This window comes from Anguilla anguilla, chromosome 6, assembly GCF_013347855.1.
Source record: "Anguilla anguilla isolate fAngAng1 chromosome 6, fAngAng1.pri, whole genome shotgun sequence".
Taxonomy (NCBI): Eukaryota; Metazoa; Chordata; class Actinopteri; order Anguilliformes; family Anguillidae; genus Anguilla; species Anguilla anguilla.
Genome location: NC_049206.1, coordinates 59,293,353 through 59,308,103, shown reverse-complemented (window position 1 = coordinate 59,308,103; position 14,751 = coordinate 59,293,353). Strand labels below are relative to the sequence as shown.

Below are 14,751 nucleotides of genomic sequence, written 5' to 3'. Positions count from 1 at the left end.
CTGTTAGTGTGAGTGTTACTGTGTGACTGTTACTCTGAGACTGTTACTCTGTAACTGTTGCTCTCTGTTACTCTGAGTGTTATTCTGTGACTGTTTCTCTCTGTTACTCTGACTGTTACTCTGTGACTGTTGCTCTTTGTTACTCTGACTGTTATTCTGTGACTGTTGCTCTTTGTTACTCTGTTACTCTGTGACTGTTAGTGTGAGTGTTACTGTGTGACTGTTGCTCTTTGTTACTCTGTGACTGTTGCTCTTTGTTACTCTGTGTCTGTTACTCTGTGTCTGTTGCTCTCTGTTACTCTGACTGTTACTCTGTGTCTGTTACTCTGTGTCTGTTTTAAGCTCAGGGGCTACGCCATTGTAAACTTCAGTGCAGGTTGAGACCACTTTGTCACCTGCAAGGTGGTGTCAGGCCACAGCTGTGGGACCCTGGTCAAACAGAGCACTGGAGCTGTATTACCCCCCCGTGCACGCTGTCCCTCTCTTTCACACGTCTGTGCTGCGGCCTGGCCTGTAGCTCATTCTAAACGAGAGAATCTGTTAGTTTCAGCGGAAACGCTGTGTCAGCATTAGGAAACGGCACTTGTTGTAGGTTTGATTTCCAGGCAGATCACTGCTGTTCTACCCCTGAGCAAAGGTCTTTAACATGGATCAGTTCAGTAAATATCAAACACACACACACACAAACACACAGAAACACAGAAACACACATATAGACTCTCTCACACACACACACACCCAAACACACACACACCTCTCTCACACACACACACACAAACACACATAGACTCTCTCACACACACACACACACACACCTCTCACACACACACACACACACACCCAAACACACACACACACCTCTCTCACACACACACACACACACATATAGATTCTCTCTCACACACACACACACCCACAAACACACATAGACTCACTCACACACACACACACACACACACACACCTCTCACACACACACACACACACATATAGACTCTCTCACACACACACACACACACCTCTCACACACACACACACACACACACCCAAACACACACACACACCTCTCACACACACACACACACACACACCTCTCACACACACACACACACACACACACATATAGACTCTCTCTCACACACACACACACACACCTCTCACACACACACACACACACACACCCAAACACACACACACACCTCTCTCACACACACACACACACACACACATATAGATTCTCTCACACACACACACACACCACACACACATTCTCTCATTCTTTTTTACCCATGCACAGAGTCGCTATCTCTCTCTCTCACTCTCATTCTCTCTCTCTCTCTCTCTCTCATTCTCACTCCCTCTCTTGTGGTTAATGCCTCTGTTACGCTGTGCATAAGTGATGAATTTTTTTCTCCGATGACCCAGTTTTTCCCAAAGCCAGAGATAGTAGTGAAACACACACACATAATCCTGCCTCCACACAACTCACCTGCTTTTCTACACACAGACGAAGGCGGCACAGCTTCCAGGAGCAACAGTCACAGCTAGCATGTGTATTTAAATTTTACATTCAGTCTTACACCTTCACCTGAACTCCATTTATGCAGCTAGATATCACCCGCTGGATTACAAACCCAGTTCTCTAACCATTATACTACACTCCCCCGCGTAAAATTATGGTTAGATTTACTGTTTCCTAAATACAGTGAGAGTGCCATATAAGGGGACAGATATGATAGTAACAATAATAATAATAGACTTTATACTTTTTTATTCCAAATTATAGAACAAACAAGCAATAGAACAAAGGGAATACTGTACTGTTAAATAATAAAATAGAACTCTCTGCCATTGACATTGAACCAGAGAGGATTCTGGGATAGATGTCAATGTGGGTCTGGAGGCCTTTCTCCTGTGGCAGTTTGTCGGCCCGATAACCGATGATCTTGTCTCAGAGGCTGGGAGCTGTGGCTCGGGCAAGGCCCAGGGGCTGATGGGAGTTGTTGTCTCAGAGATTGGGGGGAAATGCCAGGTCTGGACCCAGGGGCTGATGGGAGTTGTTGTCTATGAGAGTTGGGGGGGGGGGGGGTGCCAGGTCCCTTTGGGGGAAATGGGGGGGGGGGGGGGGGGGTTAGCGCTGAAATGCTATCGCTGTCCTCCTGACTTTATTTTTCTTCTTCTTTCTTTCAGATGTGGAGGACAAAGAGGAGGGCGGCAGTGATGCAGCCAGGACGGAGGTAAGGAGCCCCCAGATTCTCTGTGTTTCTTGCTCCCTACCCCCCAACTGAAAAAACACCAAACCCACCTGACTGGGGCAAGCCAATCACACGCGGGCGTCCAGCTTCAGCATCTCTCTGCAAGGCTGGTGTGGTAGTGCTCTGTAGCCTTGACAACCCTCCAGCTGTGGTTAATGGCGTCGGCTGATTGGCTGATTGCCGCCTGCTGTTGATTGTTGATTGGTGAAGGTTGTGCCCTCTATGGAGACTGAGCTGCAGGCCAGAACTCTTGTCTTCGCACAGCAAAAATGTTCAGCATGAAATCAGCTCTAATAGAGTACATGATGCCTGATATAAGCTCTGTTAGAGTGAATTTAGCATTGATATATTTGCAGTGTTAGAGAATGACAGAGTGATGCAGACCTCTCTGTCAGTTCCTTTATGTGAAGTGCTAGATTATGCTAATGTGATAGACTGTTTGATCAGTTGATTTGCCGTGCTGATAGATTTTTATAAACCGATCGATCGATCGATTGATTGAGCGTAGGGACCAGTTTCTCTCGTTCGTTAGTTCCAGAATTGCTCCGCGCTTGTCGCTCTGAAAGCTGGAAGATGAATTATCGCTGCTCACATGTTCTCTGCGGGCTTGGCTTGTCACTGCGGGGTTTTCTGTTTCATGGTTCTGTGTTTCATGTCCAGCGCTTCTTCATGTCTGTTTGTCTTTTTTTGCGTTTTTGGAAGAGATGAGGTACGTGGGAGTCCCCCTGGCTTCTTCTTCTCGTGTGAAAGCGGATCTGTGGGCTCTGTGATAGGCTGATTGCCAAGTCCTGTGGAGAGGTGTTCATTTTTGAGCCAATCCGTTGGCCTAGGCTGTGATCACATGACTTCCTTTCTGGCCAATGGCGGCCTGCTTTGGCTGACTCTCCGTTTGTTCTCCATTTGTTTCTGCTCTTTCTTTTTATTTATTTTGGATTTTAATTATAAAAAACAATCCCAAACAAAACCCTGCATTAATGTTTGGCTGTGCGTGTGTTTATGGGGTCCCGCGGTACCAGGTTTGGGCCTCGGTGACGCGCGAGCGCCTCTTAGCGTTAGCGCGCTAATGCGCCGTTGCCATGGCAACCGTCGCGTATGCAGTTTGCTGCTGTTGGAGTTTGTCTGAGCGGCCACGCCCGTTTCCCACTTGCCCTCCGCTGTCACTCAGCCTGTCCTTTCACCCTGTGATGCCGTTTGAGCCCCACCCATATTTGAGGCTTACTGGTCAGTCTGGACGCGTTTGCGTTTCTCCCACTGATTTAAGCTCTTCACTCTGTTGCTGTTGTTTTTGCTGTGACATGTTGGTACAAGTGTTTTAGTTGCAGAAATGAATGTGAAACTGTCTCAGTGTCAAGGAATAGTTGTAATGCTGTAAAGTTGATTGCTCAAGGGTGAAAACTGCTTAAAAACAGGTTGGTTTGATGGAATCTGAGCTGCAGTTTGGTGATGTAATTTGGATTATTTGTTTTTTTCCTGTAACCGGTTTCCTTTTGAATCACGTTCCAGATTGCTGCCCTGAATGTTGGCCAAAATTGTCAGGCACTGGGTCAGGATGGACTTCTGTTGTGTCATACGCTGGCTGTACTTGCTCGTTTTCATTTTAATAGAAGAGTAGTGTTTTCGTTTTTTATTTTAAGCACTGACCACAATTAGTGCTTGCACTGTTCGGTTTGTCATTTTTATTGCGGTATGAATAAAAATGGTAAACCCAAACCATTTCATTAGTGTCCTTGCAGAGACGTCAAACTGTTCAACAAATCTGACCCGACAGACCCAGAATTTGGATGTCCATGCGCATGGTTATATATGTGTGTTTATTGTCCATTTAAAACTTTAAACTCTTAAGTGCCAGTTACCCGATGGAATTTCTCAGGGGAGCGGCCGTGTCTGTGGGCTCCAGTTAATGTTAAACTAGATCCTGGTTTTATTGGGGAGCCGGTCGACCGCGTCGGCCATCTTGCCTCCCGTAGATTCGCGACTGACGGAGCGGGGGGGGGGGGGGGGGCGGGGTGGCGGCGGGTTAATGGAACACCGCGGCGTGATAACCCCGATTACTGAACAACGTCCCCTTTGTGTGGCGTTCAGGCTCCCAGTGGGGGAGGTGCGGCCTGAACGAGCTTAGTTATTCGTTAAAAAGGTTCTTCTTTTTTTTTAAATAATAAAAAAAAAAGGACGACTGTGACCTTAAATTCCGTCTGGAGCTGGGTGGCCCGTAGGGAGTAAATGCCTCTCCAGGGCTGTGGCTGTGTTTGCTTTTTTGTTTGGTTATTTTAGATTATTTTAGGTTATCTTAGATTAGCGTTTCGGAGTGGGAGACAGTCACGTAGGGCGGAGTCAGAGGAAGACCATTCGTACGCGGCTTTGACTGCAGTCTGCAGGTGCCTGATCTACCAGCAGGGGGCGATTGATGGCAGTGCACATGGAACCCTACCATTGGCGATCCAACCTACCAACTGCACATCATGCTATGGAGTAACCGGCCACAGTTGACACTGTCTGTGTCCGAGGGAGGTGTCTAGTCCCCCCCCCCCCGCCGAACCCTGTTCCAGCTGCTGGGGAGGGGGGCTGTTTTGAGCCGAGCGGTTCAAAGGACAGCGGCAGCCATTTCAAGCGGTTTTGCCGTGCCCCCGGTTTGACCCTTTAAAGCCCGTATTAGCCTTGACCCCGCCAGCTACGCTATCTCTCGGGGTGTAATCCTCTCCGCCGTGTGACCCCATGACCCCACCAGGGCCCAGGAAAGCCCCGGGGGGGTGGGGAGTGGGGGGGGGGTGGGGGGGGCTCTCTTTATTCCCCCGCCTCCACCCGCCGTTCCGTAACCGATTAGCTAATGATTAGCCAGGAGCTCCTGAATGTCGCTACTTGGTTTACATAGCGCAGTTTTTTCACCTTTGAGTTCTCAGGTTAATTCGCCCGTGGGGGGGGGGGCGGGGGGGGGCGGGGGCGGGGGATGTTTGGTGTGTGGTTGGGGAGGGGCCGGTGTGGAGGAGGCTGGAGATCGCTCAGGTAGGAGAGGGGAGGGGGGGTCTGCCCCCCTCCCCTAACTTCAAACCGACCACTGAGTTAGTGCTTCACTAACTGAGACACCCACAGAAAGGGCTCACTCTTTATGAACACACGCACCCTCTTTCTCTAAGTGTAGAACGCCCCATCTCCAGTGGCTGTAAAATAAGTAAATAAATTACTGAGATCCTCTTAGAGGTGTAACAGCAATCATGCAGAATCAAGAGAACATGAGTTTAACTGCTGAAGGGGCTCAGTACTGACTTTGAACTGCAGCAGGAGTTTAAACATGCACACACACACACACACACGCACACACACACACACACACCCTCACACACACACACTCACACATACAGGCACACACGCACACGCACACATACAGACACACACACACACACACTCACAAATACAGACACACACACACACACACACACACACACACACACTCACGCACACACACGCACACACACACACACACACACTCACACACACACAATCACACATACAGACACACACACACACACGCACACATACAGACACACACTCACACATACAGACACGCACACACACACACACACACACACACAAACACATGCATGCATACATTCACTAACACATACAGATGCATACATGCTCACACACACACGCAAACACACACACACACACACACACTCACGCACACATGCATGCATTCACTAACACATACAGATGCATACACGCTCACACACACACACACACACAACAGATTCTTTCCTCACTCCACTTGACTGAAATAAGCTTAACTCCACAGGTCTGGACATCAGAAGACTCAGATACTCATGGACCGGCAGTAGAGACAGAGACGTTTTTGTGTAAGATGGAGGAGGGGCCCAGTTCTGCCTCCGCGTTGCCAAAAAGTTCCATAAATGGTACCCAATGGTATATGAATTAGAAATATCAAATACACTTGGTTGTTTTCTTTTCTTTTTGCGGAAGACGTTGAGGCTTACGTTCGTGCGGTTCTCGCCGTGGGGACCGCGCCAGCTGAGAGAGGTAGTCAGGGTTGTTAGGCTCTAAGGCCGGATTCGGACCGCCATCGCCCCGCCGTCGTCCCGCAGGCGCATCACCGCTATCTTTTGGGGACCGCCTCGTAAAGAGACGCTGTCCCGCCCAGCGCTTTACAGACCCCCCCCCCCCCCGTACACCCCCCCCCCACCCACCAATCCTAACAGCCCTCCGCCTCCGGCTTCCGCCATTTTGAGAGGGGGTGGGGGGTGTGAATGGGAGGGGAAAAAAAATAAATAAACGAAAAAAAAAAAATTTATCAAAAAAAAAAAAAAAAAAACTTGCTGAAATTCAGCGGTGTAATCCCTTCTGTTTTCCCGTCTTCTCTCTCCCCCCTTTGAGCAGGGAGACAGAGCCCGGCAGCGCGGGGGAGTAGGCTGGGAGATCAGCTTGCGTCAGAGGCCCATGCCGAGAGTTACCTTCCAGGCCGGCGACCCTTATTACATTAGCAAGCGGAAGCGGGATGAGTGGTTGGCCAAGTGGAAGATGGAGGTGAGTACCTGGCTCAGCACTGGGCGCGGCACCGCAGAGACAGGGAGCATAGCGGCTAACGGTCAGCGAGTAGCGCTTAGCGGCTAGCGGTCAACGATTAGCGCTTAACAGCTAACGGTTAACGGTTAGCAGTTAGCAGTCAACGATTAGCACTTAGCGGCTAACGGTTAGCAATTAGCCGCTGGTGGCTATCGGTTAGCAACTGGCGCTAGCAGTTGTCGGGTTAGCGAGTGGCTCTTGTTGTATGGGCGATTAGCGGTCAGCGGCCGCCGAGCAAGCAGGGTTGGGCTAGGGAAGCGCTAGGCTAAAAGCAGCCCTCGCGCAAAGCCAAGTGTATTTGATGGATCGGTTAATATCTCATGAAGGTACCATTTATTCATTTAGTCCACGAACTAGCCTTTCTTGCCTCGTCGTTGGACGGTCTGTCTTTTGCCACGTTTATTTCATTGACTTTTTTTTTTTTTTTTTTTTGCTGCCACAAACCCTTCTTTGTTAATTGTGTTTATTTTTTTTCCTTGATGATTTCTTCAACGGGTGGGAGACGGCGGCGGGCGATTAGCGGCTGGTTACTGTGGAGCGGGTGACGGGACGGGGGGACGTGTGTTCCCTCGCCAAAGCTTTGTTGTTAGCAGCCGCGTGGAAAGATGGTGATCTATGGCCGTGTCGTATCCGCCATTTCCGCGCGATGACTCAACGGTGTGGGGGGGGGAGCCAGCAATAACAGCCCCTGCGCGTCTCTCCGGAAACCCCGCCGCGGAAGCTCGTGTACCTTATACAGTGTGATGTCATCTTTGCTCTAGACCTCGCTAATGAGTCGTGCAATGGGCAAAAAAAAAAAAAAAGTAAGTCAGCGCAGTAAAACGTTGGCAGCTTAAATATCACATACGATGGCTGCACAGGGCCGAGGTAGATGGAAATTTCAGGGGGAACGGATTCCGCTTCGTTTAAGTTTTTCCGAGGCTCGAGAGGGAACAGATGGGATTTCAGCTCGGGTGCGTATGTGTGTGTGTGTATGAACGCGAGGGAAAAGCTCTACGCTTTGCCCTAGAATCTGAGTTAACACACACACACAAGTCTCCTTTTTTTATTTATAAAATTTATAAACATCATTAAAATTCATTGCTCTCAGTCATTACTGTGCTGGAAGTTTAAGCTTGTCAGTAGAAGTGAGGGATGAGGCTCATATCCTGAAAAAAAAAAAACTGTCTGCCAGTCACCTGAAGAAAAGAAAGGCTTTTTTTAGTGCTGAGTACACATAGCTAAACCTCAGGAGTGTTTGAGGATAGTGACCTGGAAGGAACCATTCTCCTGAAGAGCCCCTGTTCCTTAGGGACATTACAGACGTGCGCGCGTATGCACTCAAGCCTGAACCTGACAAACGCACAATCTGTGGATGATTTTTGGCCGGTCCAACCTCTTCGTCCCCCCAGCCAAACCCGCCATGACAGTCAGGTTTAGCGTGTAAAATCAATACGCGCATAATCAGGTTTATGGTTGATTACTGGTCTGTACAGTATGTCTGATGCCCCAGAACAGGCCCCTAGGCCACAGCCCTGAGCCGCACAGTGACCGCAGGTACTGAAAGATGGATGGATACACGGGCAAATGGATAGATGACAGATAGAAGGATAACCGGATAGATCGATATTTATTTTTATTAAATCTACTTTATTGAAAGAAAATCTCCATTCAAACTGTCTTAAGCAACAAGAGTCCAGAGAAGACGTTCACAAGATTCAGAAGAACAAAAACTTAAAAAAAAAAAAAAAAAAACTATTTCACTCGCATCTTGTATTTCGCACTACTTACCCACAGCCTTCTCCACTCAATTTTCAGTTTTTCCTCTCGACAGCGAACGCACAACACCACCCCCGGTGCCTCCACACAGTTGCTCAAAAACACGCTGTAATCAGCTTGTGCTGTAATATGCAAATTCCGGTCTTATTCTGGCGCTGACTGAAACTTTTGAACATCACAACAGCTTCACTCAGCTTTACCCTTGGGTCATGGAATCTTGGCTGCTCTTCAGAAGTACCCCGTTCGGTCTGACCAATCAGGAGCTTTTGCGAATGCAGGCCTGCGTATGCGCCTTCTTGCCCTGTGGTAACCAGGCAAACGAAAACAGTTTCAGTAAAAAAAAAAAAAAAAAAAAAAAAAAGAGGAACTCATTTTCAGACGCTCTGAAGCGGGGTGAATAGGTTGTTTAAATGAATCCTGTCCCGATAACATGACTGTAGGAGACACGCTTGCCTTCCTCGTACCCGCAGCCTGTCAGGGGGAGCGGGGTCAGGTCTTATTTGGGTGTGCAGTCGGCCTTCGATCCCGAACCTGGACGGAAGCGAAGGTCATTGTGAGCCGACTCCCAGTCTGCGAGTTTGCTCTCCGCTGTGATTTAAACACGGTTTGTCCGTGAACGGAAATCTTGGTCATAGAGCGCTGGCAGTGCTGACACCGCACCGTATGGACGTGCAACAGGTGCGTCTGAAATGCCTGCCCATGTGACACCGTCATAATGATGTCATAACGCCGCCTTGTATTATGGTCCCTCTGGGTTATGACTGGTTATGTACCTTTATCCTCCCCCTGGCAAACAAACACACGCGTGTGTGCACACATACACACACACACACACGCACACACACACACACGCGCACACACACACACGCACACGCACCTGCACACACACACACGCACGCACACACACTGTGCTGTACAAGCACAACCAAACACATGTACTAACACAATCCCTACATAAAGCTTAAGCATGTAATTACACAGGTACAAGATCATTTTATTGTAACCTGACTACAAATGTCATGTTGTTTTATTTTTTTATTCACGGCTGAGTTGATTGGGAGGTCTTTCTCTTTGTGTGATTTGTAATATAGCGTGGATCGAATGATAGATTTACGGAGTGAATCAGCCAGTATGAAGATGTGATTTTTTTGGTTTTTTTTGAGTGGTTAAATAAACCAACCGATGCAAAATGTGTTTAGTTTTGCTTCAGGCGATTCGCTTTGAGGTCTTCGGAGAGCAGTGTTTTTATTGCCCGCTAAGCAAACTGTGTTTGCGCACAAAGACGTGTGCCAAGATTAATGCGTTAAACAAATACCAGCAGATCATCACTGTGGGTGTAATGTTGGAAACCGATAGTCTAGTCATTATGTTTATGTCTATAATTCGTATAAAGACATGCCATTACATCATATAATTTTATCAGACTCCATTTGTAATTGCCGATAAAGTTGTGTGGGAAGTATAACACCTCACCTGGCAATTGGAAAAAATGAACACATTCACCTTATGCCAAACTGCAGTAAAACGAGCAGGTGCACATTGTCACTAAGAGTGATTGCGTTTGTGTTTAAAGTTTAGGAGAAGCCTCTATGTGCTGTCAGAAGCCTGTCGGTTGCGTGATGGAAATCCTGCATTCTGAGCATTCTCTGTCCAAGACCATTTAACCCGGCAGAGGGGTCTTTTGCCTCCAGCAGATTTTCGGTGGTACTGTATCTGTGAGATCATAGATTTTGGGGTGTCTGGGATGGGGCGCACAGTTGAATATGAATACGAATATGAATAGGGGTCGGCAGGTGTGAAATAATGTGTGTGAAGTGTTGGAATGTTCGGGTTAGTGTTTGAAAATCTTCTCAAAATCTTTTTTTTTTTTTTTTTTTTTTTTTTTTTCAAATTCGGCCGCCCCTTTAAGTGGGACTGCTGCGCCCTTTATATATTTGAGTGACACTTGAGGATTTAGGAGGTCGAAGCAGGCCTTTTGGGGATTTTTTATTTTTATTTTTTTTGGTTCACCCTCTCTGACTTTTCCGCCACTGAAACATGACACCCGGACGTGTGTGTCGAGGGGCCGAGCTGAAACGTGATTGAGAAGCGGTTTTCAGCTCGCCCGCAGCTCTTTCGAGAGAGAGAGAGAGAGAGAGAGAGAGAGAGAGAGAGAGAGAGAGAGGCGGTTGAGGCACCATTTCCGCCAGCCAGCTCACAGCAGATGGGGCTGGGTGGGAAAGATAAGATCAGGCCCAGAGAAAACTCACTCACACATGCCCCCCTCCTTCTGATTAATCATTTCATTTAATTTATGTTTTTTTTAACCTTTTTATTTTCTTTTATCGGGCTATCGCTGTGGCTGAAAGTGTGACGTTTTCAGACAGCATGTGAAGGAACGTGTTGGGGGTGCAGGTCAACAAACGCGGGCGGTACGGGAATCACTCTCCACGCTCAGAATTATTACTCCTCAGATCTGTTCCCTGAACGTTCCGATGCTGATGTCACAATCACGGCTGGTGACTGAAAGCAACAGAGTTCTGGAACACGTTTTTTTTCTTGGAAGTTCTTAGTCAGTGTTCTAGAACTCCGCTGCTTTTAGTCACCACAGGAGTTGATTGTTACATCAGCATTAGAATGTTCAGTTAAGAGCCTTCTAATCACGTGTTTGTGACCTCACAGCTTAAGGGGTTAAGTACCAGGGCGAAGTGGAGCTGCAGGTAGAGATGACGGATTACCTGTGGAACCCACCTGGAATGCCGTTTACTGCTCATTGTCTCACCTGAAGGAACATTTTGTGACATATTACTCCTGGGCCTCATTCTTTGGCCTGTGCTCAATCAACCTTAGTCATTTTTCTTCAGCTCATTTTGGCAAGTGGTTTAGTTTTTATGATGGCTGAACTGATAGGAAAATAACTCTTCTTTTTAGTTTTTTGGTCGAAGTTTAGGATGAATGTTGTTTGAATCCCAGCCTTGACATGACAGCCATACTGGAACTGTGTGTGTGTGTGTGTGTGTATGTGTGTGCGTGTGTGTGCGTGTGTATGTGTGTGCGTGTGTGTGTGCATATGTGTGCGTGTGTGTGTGTGTGTGTGTGTGAGAGTGTGCACGCATGTGAGTGTGTATGTGTGCGTGCGTGTGCGTGCATGTGTGTCTTCCTCTAATAGTGTGTAAGGGTGCCAGTTCTGGGGTTGTATTCATAAAAGGCAGAAAGTGGTCCTCATCTATATAAGGTGAAGTCACATATTTTCCCTACATTGTAAGTCACTCGGGGATAAGAATGTCTGCTAAATCAATTTAATGTAATGTAATATATATTTGCGGGCACACTGGAGCGGTTGCATACGGCTCCGTACGCTATGATATAGTAGCATGTGCCTCACCCCTTTCCAACATCACAGAGCATTTTCTGGCCTGGAATCCATTAGGGCTCTAATTATTGGCACAGTTTCCGAGATATCTGCGGAGAATCAAAATGGTTGACAAGGGGAGAGGGGGAGAGGGAGAGGGAGGGGGGGGGGGGGTGGAGGGAGGGAGGGAGGGAGGGAGAGACAGAGAGAGCGAGAGAGAGAATGGCTTCCCTTACAGTTCTCGGCTGGCCTCTTTGGCTGGAAAAAAAAAAAAACTACAGTACCCATCTACAGAGCAGATGCACTGACATCCAGCCAGGTTACGACAGAGTCGGGGAAAAAGACAGGAAGTGATGTCACTTTATTGGTGGAAAACAGAAAAGCCCTGCACCGGTCACTGAGTTCACCTGGCAACGGTGACAATACTAACTGCTAACACCTGCATGTAACCAGGAAGTATAGCTGGAAAATATCCACCAATCACCACCAGCGTTGTTGTTACTGGTTGCTGTTTATTGGTTGTTACCAATGTACTCCAACTGTCATTTCCCCATTTTATTATTATTCCTGATACTGATGTGTTGTGTTACATCCTGACATATAACAAAAAACAGTGTTCACGTCTTACTGCGGTTGCCTGCAGTAAATTTAAATGCCGTTCCAGTGAAATTAAAAAATGAGAAGACTCTTGAACCCCTCCCTCTCCACTACCACTACCGAATTAAAATGGTCTCTGGTCTGGCGCCAAAAAGCATATGGCAGCCATTGTACTTAAAGAAAAAGAAAAAACAAAACATAAAAACATTTCTCTCTAAATTACAACATTTATAGCCGTGATGTGGAACGTAACCGTGTACTGTGGTGGGGGGGTAGTGCTTGCGGCAGTTTGCCGGTTTGTAGTTTCGGTTGTCGTCGGGCAGAATTCCACGCAGCGCTGAGTTTTGATTGGCCGGGGTGCTTTTAAAATCCCGGCTCTTTTTTAGATGCGGCCTTTCCATTAACTTTCCCCCGGCCAAACCCGAGTGTTTGCGTCTGATTGGAGGAAAGGTCGCCGTGGCAACCCGGCACCCAGATGAAGGGAGCTCTAATTGGAGCTTGAGATGTGGAGGCTCCGCCCCCCAAAAAAAACTAGCCCAGGAAGTGTCTGCTGGACCCGTTAGGTGTGTGGGGCTAATTTTGGCTAATGGCTTTAATATTGAAGCAGCACCTCGGCCATCCTGTCCTCGGGCTGAGAGGGACTCGGGGAACAGAGACAAATGAGGAACAGATTTTCATTTATTTTGTTACTTCATTTTTCTTTTTTCTTTCTTTTTTTTTTTTTTTTTGAACTTTCACACAGTAGAATTTCGGCCAGCTGTCGGTGCTTACAGCCGAGCGGAGCGAGCTGTGATCTCTCTGAGTGTGTGTGTGTGTGTGTGTGTGTGTGTGTGTGTGTGTGAGTGTGAGTGTGTGTGTGTGTGTGTGTTTGTGTGTGTGTGTGTGTGTGTTTGGTGTGTGCATGCGTGCGTGCATGTGTGTGCGCATGTGTATGTGAGTGTGTGTGTGTGTGTGTCGTGAGTGTGTGTGTGTGTGTGTGTATGTGTGTATGGGTGTGTGTGTGTGTGTGCGCGTGTGTGTGCGTGTGCGTGTGTATGTGTGTGTGTGTGTGTGTGCCCTTCGAAATGGAAATACTTAACACTGTGGGAACACACAGTACAATTCCCAGTGTTAATTCAACTCTTAACAGAGTGCATGTGAGTCCAATGGGGACCGTATGTACACTGCAGGAGTTGATTTAACACTGAACTTTTTTACTGTGCGGGTGATGGGCGACATCCAGGGATTGGCACCTTTTGTAACCAGTGGGGTCATCACTCAACCCAACACCACCCCCCACCCCCCCCCCCACCAACAGTCCTCTCCCCAAAACAGCCAGTCTGATGTGACAGGTTTCTTTTGAGAGGCCCCCCTCCTAAAAACTACTGTACCTGCCCCTCTAAGCCCAGGGAGGGGTCATGTGATCGCAGTGGTGGCGTTTATCACGGGCAGCTGAAGGCCACAGAAGGTGCCGGAACAGTTACTATAGTAACAGTATAGGTAATGGCGCCCTGTCATAGACCGTGTAGTGTAGCGTAATGGGTAAGGAGCTGGTCTTGTAATATAAAGGTTGCAGGTTCGATTCCCGATGTAGGTCTCTACCACTGTACCCTTGAGCAAGGTGCCTAACCTGCATTGCTTCAGTGTATTATCCAGCTGTGTAAATGGATGCAGTGTAAATGCTGTGTAGAGGTTGTGTAAGGCGCTCTGGATAAGAGCGTCTGCTAAACGCCTGTAATGTAATTAGACAGGTTTCGTTCCAAACTGAGCTTTTCGGATTTGACGGAGGCGACGCGTCCCACAATGCACTGCAGCGTGTGGCTGAAAGTGACAGTCGCCGTGGCGACCGCTGGCTGCCGGTGCGAGAGCGAGAGAGACCGAGATGCGTTTCAGAAACCGCGTCCGCCACGCCTGAGAGGAACCAGGCTAGAGGGCGAAGTCCTTTTTTTAGACATTTTTTTTTTCCGCTTGGAGTTTTGAAATGACTGTTTTTTTTTTTTACTTCCCCCCCACTTAAATTCGGAAAAGCCGTTCAGAAAACAGACGCTGGGTGAACTCAGACGTTCGGCAGTAAACCTGTGCTGCCAACTCTCTTTTTTGTGAGTTTTTTGTTATTCAAATTCTCTACGGCAAGCTCACAGGGAAGGCAAATTAAATCCTAAAATCTGCCAGTTCATTTATGTCCCCGGTAGGGGACATGAGAGTCTGGTCTTTTTCTAAAGAATCTTATTCTAGTTTTCTGAAACCTGCACTCCCA

The 14,751-nt window shown here is 47.8% G+C and overlaps 1 protein-coding gene across 9 annotated transcripts in view; it reads left to right on the top strand.

Moving 5' to 3' along the window:
* dnmt3ab (DNA (cytosine-5-)-methyltransferase 3 alpha b) overlaps window positions 1–14,751 on the top strand; it is a 149,791-nt gene that overhangs the window by 82,028 nt on the left and 53,012 nt on the right. For 6 of the 9 annotated variants that reach the window (XM_035422091.1, XM_035422092.1, XM_035422088.1 and 3 more), the window contains 2 exons: window positions 2,190–2,236; window positions 6,641–6,790. In XM_035422091.1, coding sequence (XP_035277982.1) covers window positions 2,190–2,236; window positions 6,641–6,790 — 197 coding nt within the window. The remainder of the gene's footprint in view (window positions 1–2,189; window positions 2,237–6,640; window positions 6,791–14,751) is intronic. The other 3 variants (XM_035422089.1, XM_035422086.1, XM_035422093.1) reach the window with 2 other exon arrangements.